The 24,066-nt window shown below is 36.5% G+C and overlaps 1 protein-coding gene across 1 annotated transcript; it reads right to left on the bottom strand.

Moving 5' to 3' along the window:
• On the bottom strand, positions 1 to 24,066 carry LOC123802810 (ATP-dependent zinc metalloprotease YME1L1-like). The gene is given in 16 exon segments (XM_087857660.1): positions 1 to 388; positions 3,050 to 3,136; positions 3,766 to 3,839; positions 4,159 to 4,285; positions 4,921 to 5,072; positions 5,609 to 5,764; positions 7,293 to 7,405; positions 8,629 to 8,691; positions 9,575 to 9,707; positions 10,500 to 10,652; positions 14,048 to 14,138; positions 18,263 to 18,345; positions 20,989 to 21,078; positions 21,696 to 21,840; positions 23,619 to 23,785; positions 24,000 to 24,066. Coding segments are annotated over 16 exon segments (1,845 nt in total). The 3' UTR covers positions 1 to 244.

The raw sequence follows: 24,066 nt of genomic DNA, 5'->3' as shown, positions 1-24,066 counted from the left end.
CTGTTTCGAATCCTAATAGTTCTTTATTTTCTTTAACATATTTGTTATGGGTTGATAATTTGCAGTAGGTGTCATCATAAGAATAACCAAAATTAGATTAAATGTGACAAAAGAGAGACAAAGTGTTTCACACCCTTGAGTGATACCAAGGCAAGAATGGGAGAAAAGCATTGCAAAAGGAGACTACTGAAGCTACTTATATATACTTGCAGTGAAACGAGCAATGCACCCACTTTAAGAGTTATCATCTCACTTCCAATTTCTTTCCCTCAAGAACAATTTGAATCTCTTTGGCATCCAAAGTCTCATAGGTTAGTAAAGCTGCTGCTAGATTCTTATGCTCTTTTGCATGAGTCTTCAAGATATGTTTCGTACGTTCATATGAGTCCTGAAATGAAAAAAGCAGTTATCTAAGAGGCAGAAAACAGGAGAAGCAATAACAATGAAGAAGAAAAAAAATGTATATACCTTTAAAAATGTGAAATATATTCATTTCTATTTATAAAAAAAGCACTGGGCTCCATTTTGGGCGTGGAGCCTACTTGATAGATAGATTGACTGACTGATTGATTGACTGATAGATAGGGCAAACTTGGTTCTCAAAGATAAGTTTCGTACTTGTAAATGTTCCATTTTGAACCTCAAAATCTATCACATGGATAAATGAGGACTACTTAGACAGGGAGATACTTAAAGATATAAAAGTATATATTATACTTACCTGCTCTTTAAATAAGGTCTGTGAACGAAGAAATCTATTTCTCTATTCAATATACATGTTAAAAAAGTAAGGGAGGGGGCGCCTGGGTAGCCAGTCGTTAAAGCGTCTGCCTTCGGCTCAGGGCGTGATCCCGGCATACCCGGGATCGAGTCCCACATCGGGCTCCTCCGCTATGAGCCTGCTTCTTCCTCTCCCACTCCCCCTGCTGTGTTCCCTCTCTCGCTGGCTGTCTCTGTCACATAAATAAATAAAATCTTTAAAAAAAAAAAAAAGTAAGGGAGGTTTGCTCCTTTTCCCTTGTGAGATTTCACCAATTTATTCAATCTAAATGGCCAGAAAAGATCTACTTTTCTATTCTCTTATTTGGCAAAAACCTACCTGTCTGTGACAACTATACCACTGTAAAATGAGTTTACCAACACCAGGAAGCATAAGTCATATAAACATAACACAATTAAAAATAAACATCATTAGACATTCTGAATAAAACTGTTACGGTCAAGTGAAATCATCAAATTAAAGAAAACATAAAGTATTATAAATACGTCATGAATATTGAAACTAATAACCAAGGATGAAGCAGTATTAACTTTAAAAACTGCATTGGAATGAAACCTTTACACTGTAACATGTGAGACTACGGTAAGGTTTTTATATTTTGAAGTTTCATATACATTTGAACCTAAAATGTATACTAGCTAGTCATCATTTCCCTTAATAACAATATAAGGGTGCCATCTAGTGGAAAGAGTATCTACTGCCTTCCCAATCCAAACATTTCAGAAAAGTATTAGAGCAAAGAAAGTAATTCCAATGCTCTAAGCATACTAGAGTAGAGAATTTACTCAAAATAACGTAAATAGTAAAGGAAAGAGAATGAAGATTCAGGCAAGGCAGAGAGAATTCCTCTTCTGAAATACCTTCTAAACCTTTCCATTATATAAACTTTTTTTTTTAAGATTTTTTAATGTATTCATTTGAGAGAGAGAGACAAAGCACAAGCAGGGGGAGAGGCAGAAGCAGACTCCCCACTGAGCTGGGAGCCTGACATGGGGCTCAATCCCAGGACGTGGAGATCATAACCTGAGCAGAAGGCAGACGCTTAACCATCTGAGCCACCCAGGTGCCCCTATATAAACTATAAACTTTTCATATACTTAATGACTTTAAAGCATTTTCTACCTCCCTGAGTTAATCAAAACCTGGCCCTCCTGGGGGAGACTCCTAAGCCCTCAAGTGGCAGCTACTGGTTCACTCTTATCCCAGACATTTCAGGGTAAAGAGGTGGGCTCTTTGTTCCCCTCACCACTGACAAACCATTACTATACTACCCTTTTCTATAAAGCATGATTCCTTTGAAGTTTACACCATCTGACTGTAGCCCTATTCAACATGCTTCATTTTGCCATCTACTACCCTAATTAGAGTTCTCATTCGCTAGACTTTCTGGCATTTAGCTCAGTCTTTTCCATTCCAAGACCTGCCTTCATGCACATCCAAATGGAATGCACATATCCAACCTCTGCACTAAGCACCAGACCCACGTAGCTCTCCCAACTTGAAATCTTCACTAAGACACCCCAAATTCAGTATGTATAAAACTCAGCTCACAATCTACATACTTCCCCACCTTAGGCCGTCATCAGTGCTTTCTCAGTAAATGGCACATACAACTATACAGCTGCATGAGGCAGAAACAGCTTTGTATTTAATTTAGCTGCTCTCTCGCCCAAACATCACAAAGGCACTTTGATTCCACTAGATCAGTATCTCTTGAACGCATTTATTTTTCTCAATTTCTACTCTCACTGCCCTAATCCAAGCATCTGCTGTACCATGAGGAGATTCCACAGTACCTACTAACTGACCTCACTGAACCTCTGCTCACATATTCTGTACTGGACACTGCGAAAAAAAGACTTTTGTTTTCAAAGACCTCTGTGCTTTATTTGCAGCACACGCACACAGCTAGGCACAAAGCAAATATTTGTTGAATAAAATATATATCAGAGAGAAAAACCAATAAAGACTCAAATAATCAATATCCCCTATTCTAACAACTCTTTATGATTTTACAGCAGAAGTAGTATATATATAATTACTGATATAAACTATTCTTAGCCTATGGCCAGAATAAAATAAAGATACAGTCTATGACCAGAGGCTCCCAAACAACATATTGAAATCATGGTTTCAACAGTGCACTTATTCTCTTTATTATATAGAGTGACATTTCTAAACAGGGGATAACCATTATCTTCTGGTAGCACCTAACTATTTAGTCACATTATGACTAGATAAATAAGCACAGAAAAATATGATCATTACCTTTAGAAGGATTCTAATTTCTTGTTCAATAGCAGATTGAGTTTCTGGACTCAGTTTCCCAGTATCACTGTAGGTCATAACTCCAAGCTAAAATAAACTAAAAGAAAGAAATTGAACAGAAAAACCCTAAACCACTAGTAAATGTAATCAAGGAAATACTATCCTATACTTAAGGAAACATCATGGGGGCAAGGAAGAAATTCAATATAAAAACACCCTTGAGGGCAAGGAAATTTCATCATTCTGAAATTAAAAGTATGAGCAAGAGAGAAAATTTAAAATCCTATGTATGGTTCTGTGTACCTTCTTAGAAAACCTTTGCAGCTATTCCAAATCCAGAAATCCACAATGTTGTGTATTGGAAGTGCTTTATGAAGTCATAGTGATAATGTAGGAGAGTGAAATATGTGGAAAGCGTAAAGTAAGCAAGCCCAGCAAACAGGTGTTTTATGTCATACGAACAGAAACAGAGTATCTTATCATTTGCTTAACTCACGAGATACTGTTATTGTCCAAGCAGCTAGAATGGAAAGTGAATACTATATTTTATTACTCAAAAAGTAATGTTTAGTTTAGAATAAGCTGTGGCAAATCTACTTGGAATGAGACAGGGGAATTGTATATGTTACCAAGTTATAATGAGAACCCTCTCTCATAAAGAGACACTTGGCAAACTATCATTTGATACATGAGGAAGGGTTAAAATTAGCTATTACATTTTCACTCATTCCAAATTTGGTAACCATCCACTTTGCTATTTTAGTTGCATTATCAAAATCACTGGAAGCACCTAAAATTTAAAAATATACATAGAGCTCAATTTTTAAAAATATTTTTAAATCAGCAAGCACAATTTGAACTAAAGCCATTCTTTTTTTTTCTTTTTTTTCTTTTAGATTTTATTTATTTATTTGACAGAGATAGAGACAGCCAGCGAGAGAGGGAACACAAGCAGGGGGAGTGGGAGAGGAAGAAGCAGGCTCGTAGCAGAGGAGCCTGATGTGGGGCTCGATCCTATAATGCTGGGATCATGCCCTGAGCCGAAGGCAGACGCTTAACCGCTGTGCCACCCAGGCGCCCCTGAACTAAAGCCATTCTTTACAGCCAACCTGTTGTGATATGGTCAGTTCCAAATATAAGCTCCTCAGCCACTCTTCCTCCCATACTAACATCCATCTGTGCAAGCAGCTGAGCTCTAGTTTCATTCCATCTGTCATTCTCAGGCAACAGGGACACCTAGACAATTGAAAACAAAAACTTCAGACACCGTTTGAAATACTTATTATTAATAATCAAAATTATCATTTGGCTCTCACTATAGTACTTAATATCATGATGCTGACACCTCAAAGACATTTAGTAGAGATGGTCTCAGGTGACTAATGACAAAACTGGCAATATACAAAATAAGAAAAATTCTTTATAAAGTAAAAGTTCATTTTATATGTAATAAGTATATAATGCTGCAATAGGATGGAATTATACCCAGGTGCATAAAAATGCTTAAAATGTCTATCATTAGAAAGATATGAAAATGAAACTTGTACTCAGTAAGAAAAATCTCCAAAAAACTATGGAACCACTGACATAATTTCTTTGTGGAGGGAAAAGAGCAATTACATATTTAAGAATGACACTTTGTTGTTATTCCACATTTAAATTTCATAATGTAAATATATAATATGTGAAATATTAATATTCTTTATTAGCAGGTAAGTTTCATGAGTATCTCTGATTTCACGATGGTTCAGAATGTTAAAGAAGAAAGTTATCAGCAAACTTTCTTTTTAATTATTTTCATCAACAATTTCCTACATAAGCTTTTGGAGAGTGTTATTTGAAAGAAAAGAAAAAAACTACAAGATACTTACATGCCCATGTGTGGGCCCTCGTGGCATGATTGTAGCTTTGTTGATAGGCATTGCATCTTTAGTGTAATATGCAATAATAGCATGACCAGACTCATGATACGCTGTGATGGTTTTGTTTTTGTTATCAATTTCTACGCTTCTACGTTCAGGCCCTAAGGATAAAAATTTAATTGAATAAAATTGTTCCGTTAGGAAGGTATACTTAGATGAATGAAACCCACTTGCCTTTAAGTAATTCTGAGAGTGACATGACTTAATGTTATTAAGTATTTTAAACCACAACAATGTGCCAACTGACAACCAAAATTGTAGGAGCTGTCATCTTACTCCTTACTATCAACAAGGAAAGTTAAATTCTATTTCCAGGAAATAAATTTAAACAAGGAATGTCATAACTAACCTGTTCTGAAGCCGATTCAAGATTTAAAATCAAATACTGAAAATCAGTAAAATTATTCTTTTATCAGCAATATCAGACAAGAGGAAACTCCCTGCCCCCAAACAGTATAATCATATAAACTATGTTTGTTCTGTACGAGGCCCAATTGTGTGGCTATTTTGAGTATGTATTTTCTTGCTCCTATACCTTTCTTTTTTATAACCTTTTTCTCAAAAAGAAAAATTTACTCTCTAACATAATGAACAGTGTAAGACAGGGAAAAAAGAAAAAAGGGGAGAGAAAACCTACCCATTAGAATTTTATCTTTGGAAAACTCTAGTTCCTTCATGGTAACCATTTCTTTTCCATCAACAGCTGCCTTCAATGCAGCCTGGTTCACAAGATTCTCCAACTCTGCTCCAGAAAAGCCAACAGTCCCTCGAGCTATAATTTCTGGATCAACAGCTACGTAGACAAACACAATATTAAAATTCCAAAACAACTCTTCACAAACAACTCACACTCCAAAAGAAAAAAGAAAACAGCCATCCTGAACTAGAACTTAAAATATTTGTTTCACTGTAACAACAAAATAAACTTACTTTTTCTAAAGGCAAAAGTGAAAATTGCCATTAATATATCATTAAAATTACCACTGGGACAAATCACAGAAGTTTTTAAATTTAAATAACTTTGTGCAAACAAAGAAATGCAGTTGCCAGACATGATTTATAAACCTTCAAATTATGACCTAAATTGTTACTAGCCTAAGCACAAACTGAAAATGTATACTCATAGACAGCATTTTGTTTTCTGAATTTCATCTTTAAATACTTTATACATAGGTATTTAGTATTATATGTACATTTGTAAAAAGCTCCCCTTATTTTAAGAAACATATCTGGCTTTACAAATTGATTCACCTATCTTTGAAAATACTGCAGCTTAGGGGCGCCTGGGTGGCTCAGTTGTTAAGCGTCTGCCTTTGGCTCAGGGCGCGATTCCAGAGTCCTGGGATTGAGCCCCACATCAGGCTCCTCCACTGGGAGCCTGCTTCTTCCTCTCCCACTCCCCCTGCCTGTGTTCCCTCTCTCGCTGGCTGTCTCTCTCTCCATCAAATAAATAAATAAAATCTTTTAAAAAGAAAAGAAAAGAAAAAAAGAAAATACTGCAGCTTAATAGCTGCATTTATTACTTAAGTGGGTCCATAATATTTTCATGTGTTTTGTTTTACACTTTGCCTCTTTTGGGCCCAAAGTGATTATATGTGCTCTTTCTACTATTTCAAATTTTACATTCATCTTAAAAACATTTATACGTATCTTTATCTTCAAGTATTATTTATCTGAATACTCTCAAGAAAACATTTTTTTAAAGATTATTTATTTATTTATTGAGAGAGTGAGCGAGAAAGAGTACATGAACAGGGGCAGAGGAAGATGGAGAAGCAGACTCCCCTGCTGAGCAGGGACCCGATTCGAGGCTCGATCCCAGAACCCTGGAATCACGACCTGAGCCAAAGGCAGCTGATTAACCAACTGAACCACCCAGGTGCCCCAAGAAAACATTCTTTAGAATCAGGATTCAAATGACAGAATTTCCTACATACACAATAATTAAGAAATAAACTTAGGGGCGCCTGGGTGGCACAGCGGTTAAGCATCTGCCTTCGGCTCAGGGCGTGATCCTGGCATTGTGGGATCGAGCCCCACATCAGGCTCCTCCACTATGAGCCTGCTTCTTCCTCTCCCACTCCCCCTGCTTGTGTTCCCTCTCTCGCTGGCTGTCTCTCTCTCTGTCAAATGAATAAAATCTTTAAAAAAAAAAAGAAAAGAAATAAACTTAAAAGGACATATAAATGGAGAGGAAAAAAGGGACATAAAAAAACTGGTCTTTTGAGACATTTATCAAGTAAGGACCACAAACAGGGCAGAATGAAATATTACCATTTTATAGAGATAATAATAAAGTTTGTTACTGGAATTAGACTTACAGTGATCAAACTTTATTTTATTGAGATACCATTTCAAAATTTCTGTTCAACCTTTAACATCTGGTCTTGGAACTGTAACCTGCATGTCAAAACGACCAGGACGTATTAAGGCACTAAAGGTAGAATATAAGAAGAAAATATAAATTAATAATCTGAGTATGCTGAAAGTCAAATTAAATAGGACTGACACTTTAAAGACAAGATGGAAAGATAATGGCAACCAGAGGTTAGACTGGAGTTTTGTTGTTTTTGTTTTTGTTTTTTTTTTTAAGATTTTATTTATTTATTCGACAGAGATAGAGACAGCCAGCGAGAGAGGGAACACAAGCAGGGGGAGTGGGAGAGGAAGAAGCAGGCTCATAGCGGAAGAGCCTGATGCGGGGCTCAGTCCCACAACGCCGGGATCACGCCCTGAGCCGAAGGCAGACGCCCAACAACTGCGTCACCCAGGCGCCCCTGGAGTTTTGTTTTTTAATTCCAGGACAGTTAATATACAGTGTTATATTAATTTCAGGTATACATAGTGATTCAACAATTCCACACATCACCCAGTGCTCATCATGACAAGTGCATTCCTTAATCCCCATCACATTATTTCACCCTAGATTGGAGTTTTGAACATAAATATTCTGATAACTCCTTGTAAAACATGGCTCAGGTAACAGTTTCAATAACCAGAAGGCAGAACAAAGGCTGACAGAGAGAGATCGTACACAACCCTCAAAAACAAAAACCTGCAATCCAGTCGCTCAAGAACAATAATTCTAGAGCAGTCTATTGGGAGAGCTACACTGTGATAGCTTCCAATCATAACCGCTGTAAGTATAGAATGTTAAACTAAGACTTAGGCAAAGATAAAACTACTAGATCAAAGTAAAATATGAGTAAATTCTATGATAAAATCAAAAATTTTCAACTATAATGAATTTTATTTTAAAAACGCTTTCCGCCACCCCCAAAATCTTGTGATATAAAGTTGTCAGAAGATTCTCTTAACGACTTTACTGAAATTTAATTCACATATCACAGAATTTAAAGTAGACAATCCAGTGGTTTTTAATATATTCAGAGTTGTGCAATTATCAACAATCTAACTCAAGAAGACGTTTACTCCCCTACCCCAAAAGAAACCCCCAGCCACCAACAGTCACTCTCCATTCTTCCCACCCTCTGGCAACAACTAATCTACTTTCTGTTGCCACCAATTTGCTTATTCTGGACATTCCATACAAATAGAATCATATGTGATGTTTTGTGATGGGCTTCTTTACTTTCACAATTCATCCATGTTTCAGTATGTATCAGTACTTGTCAAAAAAAGTCTTTTAATACGTACTTATCTAATGCCTCTGGGAAGTTTGTGGCTCCTATTATGATAACTCCTTCATTGGGTTTAAAACTATTAAAAAAGAAAAAAAGTAACGTTTCACTGAAAATTAAAACAGTACAAATATAAAAATGCTCTACACAAAACTGTTTATCATTAAACTTAGTAAAGAAAAGGGACTGATCTTTTTTATACCCAAAATGATAAGACATTTCTATTATTTTTTAAAAGGAACAAATGTTATTAGGCCAGTACACTTCAATAAAATTGCTAACAATAAGTCACAAAGTCCTCTCTGATTACATGCCCTCACAATATTTGTCCTACTTAGGAAGACATGACCTGATAGAAAAGGCCTGGGTACCTAATTTGTGAAAACTTACTCTCAAGTTTACCAATTCAAATTATTCACTCCTAGACTTCCTGGTTGGTTCTAAAATGTCTTAACATGGTTTTAAGAAGTTCTCCCTTCTTTCAAAGCAACCCCACCTCTTGCTCTTTATATTTTAAAAACTGATGCAAACTTTTAATATACCACAACACTAATTGTGTAGTAACCAGCATACACTCTTTACATCTCCAAACAGACTAGTATTCTCAACTGGAATCATCACGTTCCTGTCATAATACAATTAATGAAAGTACAGAAATCACCAGTTAAGAAGAGTTGATACATCAGTCACCCCATTCATTAGTAATGGAAAGAACACAACACAGAGAATGCAGCTTGTCTTGACTTCTTGTACAGGGACTACTCTGTTGCCTACATTTTTTCCTATTTTTTATTTAAGATTTGATTTTTAAGTAATCTCTACACTCCACATGTGGCTCAAACGCACAACTCGGAGATCAAGAGTTGCATGCTCCACTGACTGAGCCAGCCAGATGCCCTGCTATTTCTCGAACGTTTCCAATTATATCACCATATCCCAAAGACAGAGGAAGATTCAATTACCCATCCATTTCAGCAAGAAGTTGATTTATAGTCTGCCTTGAATATGGATGCATTGGAGACTCAATTCGCTTCCCACCAACAGAATCTAATTCATCAATAAATATATCACAGGGAGCATTTGCTTTTGCTTCCCCTAGGAAAAGAGAAAAGATTCAAGTAAGTTTAATGAAATCAGTGATTTCTGAACAAAATCATGTAAGTATTAAAAACCTGTAAGACTGTCAAAAGCCAACAGAAGATATTCATTCATTAAGGAGAAAATACACACAAGGAGATCTTTTTTTCTTTCTTTTAAAACTGATTTAAGAACAGTAGCCTCAGGGGTGCCTGGGTGGCGCAGTCCTTAAGCATCTGCCTTTGGCTCAGGGTGTGATCCCAGTGTTCTGGGATCCAGCCCCACATCAGGCTCCCCTGCTGGGAGCCTGCTTCTTCCTCTCCCGCTCCCCCTGCTTGTGTTCCCTCTCTCATTGGCCGTCTCTCTGTCTGTCAAATAAATAAAATCTTCAAAAAAAAAAAAAAAAGGAACAGTAGCCTCAGAAAAACAAACTGTACCATACAAGATGATATATAATAAAAACAACGGAGCATTCATTCTTCCAACTGTACAAACCATATACAATCAGATTTGAGGCTAATTATTCTTTAATTACATGCTTTCGAATTAATGAGTAAAATAAAAAGGACAACAACAACAAAAAACCCCACTTTTCAATAGGCCCCAACGTCATCTAACACTTCTAGCTCTTCCATTTGGGGAAAAAGTATAGTTCTGTTTTAGCTGACACATTAAATTACCTAAAACCAAAATCCCACAATGGCTAGGTCAGCTATCAGTCATCATCAAGTAGCAAATAAAGGGTAAGAAGCCCTCTTGCCCTAAAATTAACAGAATTTCATATTTTATGAAAGATACATTAAAACGTACTAAATAGATTTCTGACACGGCTGGCTCCCACACCCACAAACATTTCATCAAATTCTGATCCAGAAGCATAATAAAATGGAACATCCGCTTCTCCAGCCACAGCTCGAGCAAGAAGTGTCTTTCCTGTCCCTGGTGGTCCAACTAAAAGTATTCCTAAAAGAGAAATTAGAAGAATGATTCAAACTGAAAATAAAAATAAACCCTGATGTGAACCTGTAAAACAAATAGTTATTAATTAATATATACATAGTTTTGAGGTTGAAGGCAACATGACCAATATTTGAAACACAGCAAAATGTATGTCTCTAGTAATGATTCACTTCAGGATCTTTTTCAAAACTAATTTCCCTCTACCATTTACATCTTAAGAGAATGGAATATAATAAACTTATTTATCACTAAACAAGTAAGATAAAATTCACATAAACACAGATTAAGAGATTAAACAACCAGATGTGACACATGAACTCCTGACTTGAAGCTCTTCCATAAAAAACATATTTAAGAAATTCTAGGGACATCTGTTGAAAATGTGAAAACATATTGGAGTACAAGATATTAAGGAAATAGTATTTAGTTTTATTTGGTAGGATAAATTATTCTCTTTAAGGATAATGTCCTTAGTCTTAGGTGACACATAACAAAGTACTTAGATGTAAAGTAGTTAATGTCTACAGCTTTGTAACTATTCCATGTGTTTGAAAATGTTCATTAATAACAGTACATTTTTCATAAGTTGGAGTAACAGAATTCTCTGGTTTCTACTTTTCATTTTTCATTTAAAAAGGCAAAAAAATGTATTAATGCTATATTTTAACATAAAAAACTCTTTGTAAAGGAAAGTTGATGAAAAATACCCTTAAGACTATCCCCTCATATTGCCATGTTATTGTTTTTCTTAACTGGTTTAAATCATCATCGTATCAATTTCTGTAGAATATATTTTGGTACCTGAGAATTTTCCCACAATTTTTTAAAATATCCCTTGTGATTAGAAAGAAAAGCGTAACCATTTCATGACTTTAAACATGCTCTTTATGATGTTAGAGTACTGACTTTGACAAATGAAACCTAAATTATAAGAGATTCCTGCGAACAGTTTTATATACTGTAGAACATTGTCAGCAGAGATAGTGGGCAGTATGAAAACAAACCTTAAATATGAGTACCCCCTTTAACTCACCAATTCCATTTCTAGAATTGGAATCTAGAGTAATGAATAAATAAATGAGTAAATCTAGAATTTATTCTAAGGAGATAAGCATGTGAGTGAAGCCTTGAGACACTAAGATGATCATCACAGTGCTGATTTTATTATTTTAATTAAACAGCTGACACACAGTTACATTAATTTCAGGTGTACAACATACTGATTTGACAATTTATACATTATGCTGTGCTCACCACAAGTGTAGCTACCACCTGTCACCATACAATACTATTTCAATATCATTGACTATATTTCCTATGCCTTTTATTCTTCTTACTTATTCATTCGACAACTGGAAGCATGTTTCTCCCTTCCCCCTCACACATTTTGCCCAGTTCCCACATTGCTAATTTTAGCAGCAAAACATCAGAAACCATAAAAGTTTAATATAAGTGATTAAAGCATAGTACAAACATATAGTACAAGGACACCACAAAGCCATTACAATCTTGTACCCAATTCCAGCATATGGTTTTCCCTCACACCAACAAACAATCAACAGCAGTTGGGCATCCTAATATTCAAGTCAATTCTGACGCTACCTACCTGGAGATACATCAAATACCATAAGTTAAGGACTTGGTCCCAAAAGACTTCCTCTACCCCCACCCCTCTCCATGTCATCCACAAGACCAGGTTGTTACCTGTGCTTCTGACTGACAGGCCATAGACAGGAGGTTCCAGTGACCCCTCCCTTGGATTTGATTAATTTGCTCAAATAGCTCAAAGAACTCTGAGAAACATTCTACTTACTAGATTACTGGTTTATTATAGAAGGATATAACTCAGGAACAGTCAGTCAGATGGAAGAGATGCATAGGGCAAGGAAAGGGAAAAGGACTGCTGAGCTTCTATGCCCTCTCTAGGTATGACACTCTTCCCACATCCCCTCATGTTCACCAACTTAGAAGCTCTCTGAATCCTACCCTTTTGGGTTTTAATGGAGGCCTCATTACATAGGCATGACTGACTCAGCCTCCAGCCACTCCCCTCCCAGGGTAGTCAGGAGGGTGAGACTAAAAGTTCCAGCCCTCTAATCACATGGTTGATTCTCCTGGCCAACAGCTCCTAACCTTCAGTGTGTTCTAAAGTCGCCTCATCAACACAACAGAAGACAAATCTATTGCTGTCATCACTATGAAACTACAAGAAATGGGACTAAGACTAAATATATATTTCTTATTATAAATCACAACAGTCATTAAAAATCTTATTAACTGTGAGAAAACATCAGACAAACTGAGGAACATTCCACAAATTAGTGTGTAGTCTGCACAATTTTTAAGGTCATGAAAGATCCACACCCACTCCCAGAATAAAAGGCTGAGGAGGGGAGCCTACATGGCTCAATCAAACATCTGACTTCGGCTCAGATCATGATAGGGTTATGAGATTGAGCCCCACATGGGGCTTGCACTCAGTGTAGAGTCTGCTTGAGATTTTCTCTCCCTCTGCCCTCCCCTCCACTGACTCCTGTGCTTGCATGTGCGCTCTCTCTCTCTCTCTCTCTCTCTCAAATAAATAAATAAATAGGCTGAGGAATTTTTTTCAGATTAAAGAAAAATCTAGGGGTGCCTGGGTAGCTGGGTCAGGTCATGATCTCAGGCTCCTGGGATTGCACCCCGTGTCTGCTCTGCACTCGGCAGGGAGTTGGCTTGAGGATTCTCTCTCCCTCTGCTCTTCCCCCCGACCTATTCTCCCTGTCTCTCTTTCTTTAAAATAATTTTTTAAAAAAGATTAAAGAAAAATCTAAATGTATAAACCTGGATTGAGTCCTAAACCTGGGGTTGGGGTGGGGGATGGGAGGACCTCATTACAAAAGATATTAAGAGAAATACAGAAATTTGAATATAACTGAATTTCATAACAGTTCTGGAACCATGTTAAATTTCCTGATTTTAATAAGTATACTGGAATTATTAAAATAAGAATACAATATTCTTATTTTTAGGAAATACATAACCAATTATTTAGGATTAAAGAAACATGATATCTACTACCTCCTGTTAAACAGTTTCAAAATACATTTATGCAAAGAAGTGAGCAAATGGGATAAAGTGCTAAAAAACTGTTGAGTTTGGTTAAGAGTACAGAGAGTTCTTTGCACTGTTCACACAACTTAAAGTCTGAAATTGTAACAAAACTCAAAATCGCCCTCCTCTCAAAAAAGATTATACGATGGTATGTTCAGAATGAAGACTTATTTGTAAAATAGCAATTAAGAACTAAACTTAAAGCTTTTAAATCTGGTAAAAATTAAATTAGCAATGGATTACAGTTTTGCTTTGGGTTTTTTTTTTTTTTTATGTCAAGTCATGGTAAAGGGAAGATAACTTACCTTTTGGAAGTTTACCTCCAAGCACAGTAAATTTTTGTGGATTTTTCAAGAATTCAACCACCTCCTGTAACTCTTGTTTACCTTCCTCCACCTAAAGTGACACAATTTATCAAACAATTCTAAATAATGATTAGATTATCAGGGCCTCCTCTTTGAAAATAGTAAATTTAACTGGAAATTAACCTGAAGGCTCCCTTATAAGTGCACACACAAAAGGGTTTTTACCCAACTCTTTTTGCCAATTACGCGGTCTCCTCACATATCTCAACAAAAAACATTCTTAACTTCTTATGTTTTCAAGAAATACTGCTTCCCCCAGTTAACAAGGATTTATATTCACAATTCTAGTTAAATGTGTCAGCAGCATTTGGTATAAACAGAAAGACTACCTACCTAGTTTCAAATCCAGAACTTTTGACCTGGTTTATAAGCTTCAAGGGCAAATTATGTGGGCTTAAAATATATCAATGAAAAGGGAGTCTGTGTTTAAATTATACTATTAATTTGTGATTATTAGATTATTTTCATTATAAGGAATTACCACTAGATCATAAATGACTTAGTTCCTTACAAATGCCAAAGGATGGAGACTAAAACATAAGCTATAGTGTACTGATATTGCCTTGTAAATGGTTGTGGCAAAAACGGTTTAAAAGATTTAATCTCCCAAATAAAAAAATAATGTAGAATTAAGATCCCTCACAAGAATAAAGCTCAATCTGGTCAACAAAGATGGCATGTAAAATATTAGCTCAACTTTAAAAACTCTGATATAAGATTAAGAAAACTGCCTATCAGGGGCGCCTGGGTGGCTCAGTCAGTTAAGCATTTGCCTTCGGCTCAGGTCATGATCCCAGGGTCCTGGGACTGAGTCCCACATCAGGCTCTCCACTCAGCGGCAGGTCTGCTTCTCCCTCTCCCTCTGTGATCTCTCTCTCGCTCACTCTCTCTCAAATAAATAAAATCTTAAAAAAAAAAAAGCTACCTATCAGAAATTAGTCAGTATACAACCGGAAGCAACAAATACAAGTACCTAGAGCCAGAATGATATCAAAGATGAATGCAGAAGAAATAATAGTGGTGTCAGTATGCTGAACTGGAAAGCAAAGACTCTTAGAGAGGACAAACCACCATGACTTGACTCTACCACAGAATATAGACCTAGTGTTCTAGACTTCAATTTTTCAAGGAAAAAACAGACATCAATAAAAATGTTAGATATCAATTTAAATTAAAAGCACATTTATGTGTGTACTTTTATGTAGTTATTTTAAATTACACTGGCCTAATAATACATTGGCAGCCAATCTACAACCCTACGCTAGACAACTCAGTGGGGAAAAAAAGAACTCAAGTATACTGGTCAGGGTTAAAAAAAAACTACCTGACAAGAAGTGTACTAAGACATGAAACATCTCTGGGCTGAAGGGCATTATGAAAATCTAGAATCAAACTCATGACTCTTAGATTCCTAGATAATTGTCGAGGACCATTTCTAGAAGTATACAATCGTTAAAGAGTAAAAAGGTTTTTGGTTTTTTTTTTTAGGCTTCGAATGGTCTTTGAAAGTTACTGATTGAATTATTAAAACATGATAAAATGTAAAGTTAACAGTTGTAAGTAAAGCTCTGTCCACTCCTAAGGAGAAATGCATACATATGTTCACCAAGAAACATAAAAACTATTCACAATAGCGCTCTTTAGGCCAAAACTAGAAACAACCCAATGTCTACCTAATGTAGAATATACAATATTGTGACATTCATAGAATACTATGCAATGGGGATGGATGAAGTACAACTTCACGTAGAAACATGGATGGATCTCACAAACATCATGTTGAGTGAAAGAAGCCATATACACTACATGTATTATGTTTATGTAAAATTCAAAAGCAGGCCAAACTGATGTATGTTATGAGACAGAACGACGATTATGCTTGCGGCGGGAAGAAAGGGACACTAGGAAGTTTCTGGTAGTATTTTATTTCTTGAGCTGGATGCCAATAATATACTGAGTTCGCTGTGTGAAAATTTATTAGGGTATAGATTTGTGATTTGTGCAGTTCTGTATGAATGCTAAGCTTCAATAAAATTTATGTTTATAAAGAGATTTGGGGGGTGCCTGGGTGGCTCAGTCGGTTAAGCAGCTACCTTGGGCTCAGGTCATGATCTCAGGGTCCTGGGATCGAGCCCCAAATTGGGCTCCATGCTCAGCGGGGAGCCTGCTTCTCCATCTCCCTCTGTCACTCCCCCTGCTTGTGTTCTCTCACACTCTCTCAAATAAATAAATAAAATCTTTAAAAAAAAAAGTCCCCCCCAAAAATAAAATATATATAGATTAAAAAAAAACCTGGCCCTTCCTTTATTAAAATAAGTTTTTTAAATATTCAAAGATATCCATATACTAAAAGAAGGCTAAAATACATTTGGTCAAGGTAATAGATGACTTTAAATTGTAGGAAAAAGGAAAACATTAGATGTCACCTACTACTCAAACTACATTTTCTCTGCCGAAGCTCTGTGTCAAGGAAATTCCCAGTCGAGGTATATAAAATCTATATAGAAAAATAGAGTTTAGGGATCAAGGCAATGAATGAAGTTGTAATAGCTGTTATTATTATTTTTATGGCAGCTATATAAAAAATTATTCCTACATAACCAGAAATTCTAGGCAAGGAAATGACATTTCTATCCTAGCTCTTTAAGATTTGGTAAAACTGATCACAGGTACTACCTACTGGCATACCTATTTTGGTAAATGTCATAAATTACTTTGATCTATATAAATTTATATTTTATAGCAATGACAGCAATATAAAATTGTTGACAGTAATTATAATATTTGTTTAGATTAGCACAGAAAACTTTGTGACAATCTAAAAACTTTATGAGGTCCCCATTTCTAGTATTATCAGTATGTCTTCTTCAGCTTCGTAATGAGAATTCGACTCATTGCAAAATAAGTGTAGTATATTGAGTAATGAAGTATATACATTGCAGGGAGAAAGTAAGAAAGCCTTCCTGACCATAATCTCAGCACAGGTTCAATGTAGAGCAGGCTGACTGCACACCTTACACAAAGGGCGAAGGGCCCTCTGCACTAATGAGTCAAGTTTTCAAATACTCATTGCACCAACCTCTTCCTCAATTATTGCCTTTTTTCAACTCCAACAGGGCTCACAGCTGTTTAAATTGCAAAGGGAAGGGAAGGACCTGAGCCCAAGTATGCAGGGATGCATACTTGGTATAAAACTATCATATTGACTCCTGATACTTTATTTCCTAATAGTTGAGGTTGTGAAAAATATTTATGCATAGAAGGGAACAGAGTGTGGAAAGAGGAAGAGCTCTCATTCTACTCTATATTAAAGCGGACTTTTTATTGGTGAGCAAACAAGTCAGGCGCATTAATTCTTCAGGATCTTTGCTCTCTCTCTTCCTCTGGCTAGAAGTGTTCTTTGCTCAAATGCATGCATGGTTTAGGCACACCTGGCTGCTCAGTCAGTAGAGCATGTGATTCTTGATCTTAGGATTGTAAGTTCGAGCCCCACATTGGGTGTAGAGTTTACTTTAAAATAAAATCTTAAAAAAAAAATACATGCATGGTTTACTCCATTATCTTCAAATCTTCACTCAAATCTCACCTTCTCAGTCAATCATACACTGAATACCCCCATTTAAAATTGTGACCTTTCTCTCAAAACTCCCAATCCTCTTTATGCTGCTCCATATTTTTCTCATAATACTTCATCACTGTTGAACTTACTCTATTATTTCCTCATACGCAGTATCATTGTCTAGTTTATGTTAGAATTAACCATCCATGACAGCAGAAATTTATTTCTTCTATCCCAGTATCTGAAAGAGGCCTGGAGACTATGTAGTGAAGCTAAAAGTTCCAAGGTCTTAATCATGGCTTGGTCTTTTCTAGTGTCCACCCCCCATCCAGGAACCCACCAGAGTAGCCTCAGTACAAAAGAAGGAAATTCCTAGGGATTTAGAAACCCTGTGTCAGACATCAGGATCAAAGACCAAACTGTAGAACCAAGACGCGCTTCGTGCTCTTGTCACTTAGGGAATTACAAGAGTTTTAGTGCCTGGAACTGGAGGTAGAGACCAATATATGCATTTTCTATTTTACACCTTTAAAATCAAATATTGGCCTTACATAATAAAAAAATTTGAAGAGAGCAGGGTAAACTTTTTAACTTACTCCTTTAACATGTTCAAAGGTGACATTTTTCATCTGGACAGGATCTACTGCAGAATCAAGCCCCGTTGTTGTCCGGAAGCGGACTAAAGAGAAAAAAAAAAAGAAATGTTTATATACTTGATAGATTCAAAAAATTCCAACCACCTTATTATTCAGATGTAAGAAAGTACAGAAGAATTATATTTAAGTTTACATACATTAATTCATAGTGAAGTATAGAAACTACATCTTCTGGATTTCTAGACCATGTTCAAGGAATAAATGACTCACATTAAAATGACATCTTTATACTTTCCAATTAAAATGAAAAATCATCTCCCTCTTCTGTAATATCTAACAAGAGAAATTTAAACCAATCATTCTCAAACTCCACTGTGCATAAATATCACTTGAGAAATGTTATTAATGCAAGTTCTCAGGCAATGGTCCAGAACTTCTGGTTTGTAGATTTAGGAAAAGGCCCAGGAGAGTTTGCATTTTTATCCATCACCTTAAATTATCCTGATACAACTGGTCAGGGATGCATACTATGAAATACATTGCCTTAAACCTAGCATAAAACCTGGGACTGGCATTTTTTTTAAAGGGTAAACCTTAAAAGAGATTATTTCACTTTTCATGTAGCCTCCTCCTCTAGCAACTGTTAGTACTTGCCCTCAGATGATATTTATCAGTAATGACATCATTAAGAAAGACAGTGAAAGTTTGGAAAGATAGTAAAATACTTATGATCAACTACAAGAAACTATTACAAAGCTTTCTTAAAACCTCTCCCCTTTGGTTAAACTTCCCTACTAAGAAGATATAAGTGAGTAAATAGAGCAATTTCTAATTTCCTCAGAAGAAGACAAAAATATTGTCTATAAGACAGAAATTTGGATGCAAAAAAAAAGCAGTAGGCAAAAATACAGAGTTTTGTTTTAAACACTTAACATATTAAGCATATACAAAGCTGGAAGAGCAAATGTACTACAGTAATTCTACAACGGACACTAACAGTTTTAGCCCACTAAAATGTTTATTTAAGGATCTACACAGATGGACTTAATAAATAATGCAATTAAATTTGCAGCCAAACCACATGAACCTTAAAAGAAATTAATTACCAAAAGGCAATGCACTTCATAGTTTGATATGTATTTTGCTTAACATAAGAAATTAAGAAGCAAAAACATAATAATCAGAGCTAATCCTACCCCTCCAGTATCACACAGTGCCCCTATACTGGTTCTGTTTTGAAAATAAGGAGACAAAAGAAGGTGACTCTATCCATAAAAAGAATATTCTGAGGCGCCTGGGTGGCTCAGTCAGTTAAGCATTTGCCTTCAGCTCAGGTCATGATCTCAGGGTCCTGGGATTGAACCCCACGTCGGGCTCCCTGCTCAATGGGGAGCCTGATTCTCCTTCTGCCTGTTGTTCCCCCTGCTTGTGCTCCCTCTGTGTCAAATAAATAAAATCTTAAAAAAAAAAAAAGAATATTCCTGAATGTTAAAATCTCATCTCAGGTTTGATGCCACAAAAAACTTAAAATATCTGGGGTTACATGCAAGTTCTGGGATGAAGTCCTGATCCAGATCAACTGATATTCTTTAATTGCACATCAGTTTTTTTCTCTCAAGGTAATCAATCATAAAGAACGTAGAGAACATGGGGTAAAAACGGACTAGCTGAGAAAGCAATGGGAAGCACTTAAAACGGACATTACTACTTCATTTTAGACTGGCAAACTGAGAAAATATGAGACTCATTTAAGGCAATTTTTAATTGTATACTAAATTTATACATATATTTTTAAGATTTTATTTATTTGAGAGGGGGAAAGAGAAAGCACACAAGTGGGGGGAGGGACAAAGGCAAAAGGAGGCGCAGAGTCCCCACTGAGCAGGGAGCCGACATGGGGCTTGATCCCAAGACCCTGTGATCATGACCTGAGCCGAAGGCAGACCCTGAACTGACTGAGCCACCCAGGCACCCCAAATTTTTATGTATTTATATATTATATATAAATTTTTCATTAATTTATTAGTGTGTCTTTGAAATAGGGGACTATTTCACTTTGTATTGCTATTATAAAATTATCCTACATGTTTTTTAAATTTTTTTTTAAAGATTTTATTTATTTATTCGACAGAGATAGAGACAGCCAGCGAGAGAGGGAACACAAGCAGGGGGAGTGGGAGAGGAAGAAGCAGGCTCATAGCAGAGGAGCCTGATGTGGGGCTCGATCCCATAACACTGGGATCACGCCCTGAGCCGAAGGCAGACGCTTAACCGCTGTGCCACCCAGGCGCCCCTATGTTTTTTAAATTTTTAACTGGACAGGTATAACTTTTTAAAAGTCTGGAAAACTAATAGGAGCTAATCTAACAGTTTTGCTGTAACATAATCCTTGGAACTTCAACAAAATATTATTTTCTCAAAAATAAAATTTGAAATTTGTACAGTCTGAAGGGACTTTTCCTGTAATCTACAAAGCAATGTAAACATGAGCCCTGTCAACGCAGATGGCATGTAACCGTAACAGATTAAAACTTTACTACTTCAATGCAAAAAACAATCTCAAATTGACCCAATTTGTGAAGTGTTGATTTAGGAAAGAAAGGCCTAGATATTAGAATGGTAAATGCTTCCTCTCTCCTAAGTCTAAGGCAGACTAACGAAGAAAAAAAAAAATCGAGTATTTAAAAGATTAAAAAAAAAGTCAGATAAATAAAAAGAGTCTTTACCAGATAAAAATGGGTTTTTTAAGAGTCCATAAATGCCAAACAGCAGCAGAACAAAGAGAATCAGACGAGTTCGTCTCAGAGAATCTGAAGGAGGAAAAAAGAACCCTAAATCAAATGACAACAATGACAAATGACAGCTTGATGTAGAGCAAGCATTAGGTTATAGATGGTAATCATATTCCATCACACGCAATTTTGGAACCTGGCATTCTTTTATACAACTGCCATGATTTCCTTTCAGCACTCTGTTATCAAAAACTTCATGAAGGCACTCATGCTTCTGTTCTTGACTTTGGTTCTCATTTAAGAAAAGGGAGAGTGCTAACAAATATTTCCATTTTGACACAGCTTAAGTTACAAATATAAAAGAATATAACCAATGAAAAGGTGCACACTAGGGGCGCCTTGGTAGCGCAGTCGTTAAGCGTCTGCCTTCAGCTCAGGGCGTGATCCCGGCATTATGGGATCGAGCCCCGCATCAGGCTCCTCTGCTGGGAGCCTGCTTCTTCCTCTCCCACTCCCCCTGCTGTGTTCCCTCTCTCGCTGGCTGTCTCTCTCTCTGTCAAATAAATAAATACAATCTTTTTTTTTAAAAAAAAGTGCACACTTGTTAGAAAAAAATATTTGTAATCACTTAAAGGTAGGACTATGACTTCCTTTAGATATTCTTCCCCAATATGGATGGTGTTAAAGCCACTTAGCATCGGTTTTTTGCGTTAGTGCTTGAGTTTTCAGAAAACCCTCTGCAAAACCAGTGTTAAATGCATCTTGGTGAGCTTCAGGTATATTTTTGGTTTTCATGTGTTTGTCCAAGCTCTCAACATCTGTTCCTTTGTCCCGCAAAAGGAACCCCTAAGTACACAAACAGCGCATCAGTACTGACTATATAGATAGCACTGCCCAATAATATAATGATCACTCACAAAAAAATTCATTCAAAAATTCTAGAATTTCTGATTTTTATTGTCCATGAGAAGAATTACACTAAGACTCAACAATAAATTACTTAATCATTGGCTAGGAAACTAAATTTGGACCTTACACTTGCATCAATCAATTAATATAAAGAAATTCTCTGTAAGAACACTATACTGAAAACAACAGGTCGCATGTGGACTTAGGGTTCTGATGGCTTGATGTTCACACTCCTTTATCTCTACTACAGGAAAAACCTTATTAATTAATTAAATGTTTATACTTGGCCTTGCAGAAGTTCTGAAAATGTAAAGATAAATAATCAATGATCTGAATGTTCTCAGTCTACTGGGGAGAGATACACAAATAACTAATTTTTTGAAATCATTTTGATATTATGCTAGAAGTTCTAGGTCTGGGGGTGCCTGGGTGGCTCAGTCGGTTAAGCATCCAACTCTTGGTTTCAGCTCAAGTCATGATTTCAGAGTCATGGGATCAGTCCCAACACTGGGCTCTGAGCTCAGCAAGGAGACTGCTGAAGATTCTTTCCCCTTTCTTTCCCTCCGCCAGCCTGCTATTCCTCCTCCGTTCACATGCAATAAATAAATAAAATCTTAAAAAGAAAAAAGAAAAAGAAAGAGGTTCTAGGTCTGGTGGTAAAATAAATGCTACCTCAAGAAGTCAGGAAAGGCATTACAGAGAAGAGGATTTCTAAACCACAGGGAACACAAAGCATAAACAATTTGACGTAGCCATGAAATAACAGGCTTTAGCACTCAGAACTGCAAGCAATCTTGTACGACAGGACTTTAAAATGCCAAGAGACAAGGAGAGTAGAGGTTCAGAGGGGGAGCCATACTGAAAGATGAGAACAGAAAAATGGCAGGCAGAGGCCAAATGGATACTACAGCAGGAACCTGACAATAAAGCAGAGGAATACAATTATTACATTAAAACATTTTAGAAAGATGGTGGGTTAGTGGCAGTTTGAAGGCTAGACTGAAGGTAACAAAACTAAAGGCTAGGAGACTAAGGGGCGCCTGGGTGGCTCAGTCAGTTAAGCATCTGACTAAACTTCCACTCAGTCATGATCTCAGGGTCATGAGATCAAGCCTCACAATGGGCTCCACACTCAGTCGGGCTCCACGCTCAGCACAGAATCTGCCTGAGATTCTCTCTCTCCCTCCCCCAAGCATGTGTCCCCATGCGTGCTCTCTCTCTCTCTCTCTTAAATAAATTCTTAAAAAATAAATAAATAAATAAAGGCAAGGAGACTAAATGAATGTTTACTAGAGTCCTTTAGGCAAGAAATTGTTATAGTCCATCTATGCAGTGGAACTGGGAATGAAAAGAGACAGATCAAAGAAATATTTAAGAGGCTGGATCAATAGGACTTCAGTGATTAATGGATGTGACAGGAGAGAGAAGATGAACAAATAAAGTTGATCACCAGGTTTTTAGCTTGGGCGGATGCTATTCATTAACATAGAGAACACACAGGTAGGTGTTTAGGGAAAAAAACAAAAGGAGATGTCTAATAGGCCAAAGGAGAGACATGACTGGGGCACTCAGAAGAGTTGTATGGTAATGATTACACAGGTTATTAATCCTTTAGAAAATCAACTGACCAGTAAAAGAAATCAGATACTGAAGGTTCTCATTTCAATAATCTGAGAATTATTGCTTTTTCAAACAACAAAAAAATGTCTAATTACCTTTACAAATGATGGTGCTATATGCTGTGTCTCTGCTAATCTTTCAGAGGTGGACTGTAAACGTCGAGTTCTTGATTTCAAAGTTTTAAAACCCCGAGACTGTATGAAAACTGAATAGGACAGTATCACATTTACTTCTCGTTTGCAAATTCTTACAAGAAAACTGCCTAGGATTCAAAACTGACACGAAACCCATACATCCTAAGTTTATTATCTCATTTTTTAACACAGTTCTTTGCCTGACACTTCACTACCCTGGTAATTAGTCATTAAAATAGATTGAATCTATAAAATAACTTTATAGTCTCTTGGTAATTTTAAAATATGAAAAAAAACCCAATCATGAGTATCAAATAAAAATCAGTGTCTAATTCCTCAAACCCCAATCGCTCTTCCCAGAAGTGACCACTGTTAACAATTTCATGACTGGGGTGCCTAGGTGGCCCAT

The sequence above is a fragment of the Ursus americanus genome, chromosome 31 (genome assembly GCF_024610735.1).
Source record: "Ursus americanus isolate L20-20 chromosome 31, mUrsAme1.1.p, whole genome shotgun sequence".
NCBI lineage: Eukaryota > Metazoa > Chordata > Mammalia > Carnivora > Ursidae > Ursus > Ursus americanus.
This window is presented reverse-complemented; position numbering and strand designations above follow the sequence as displayed.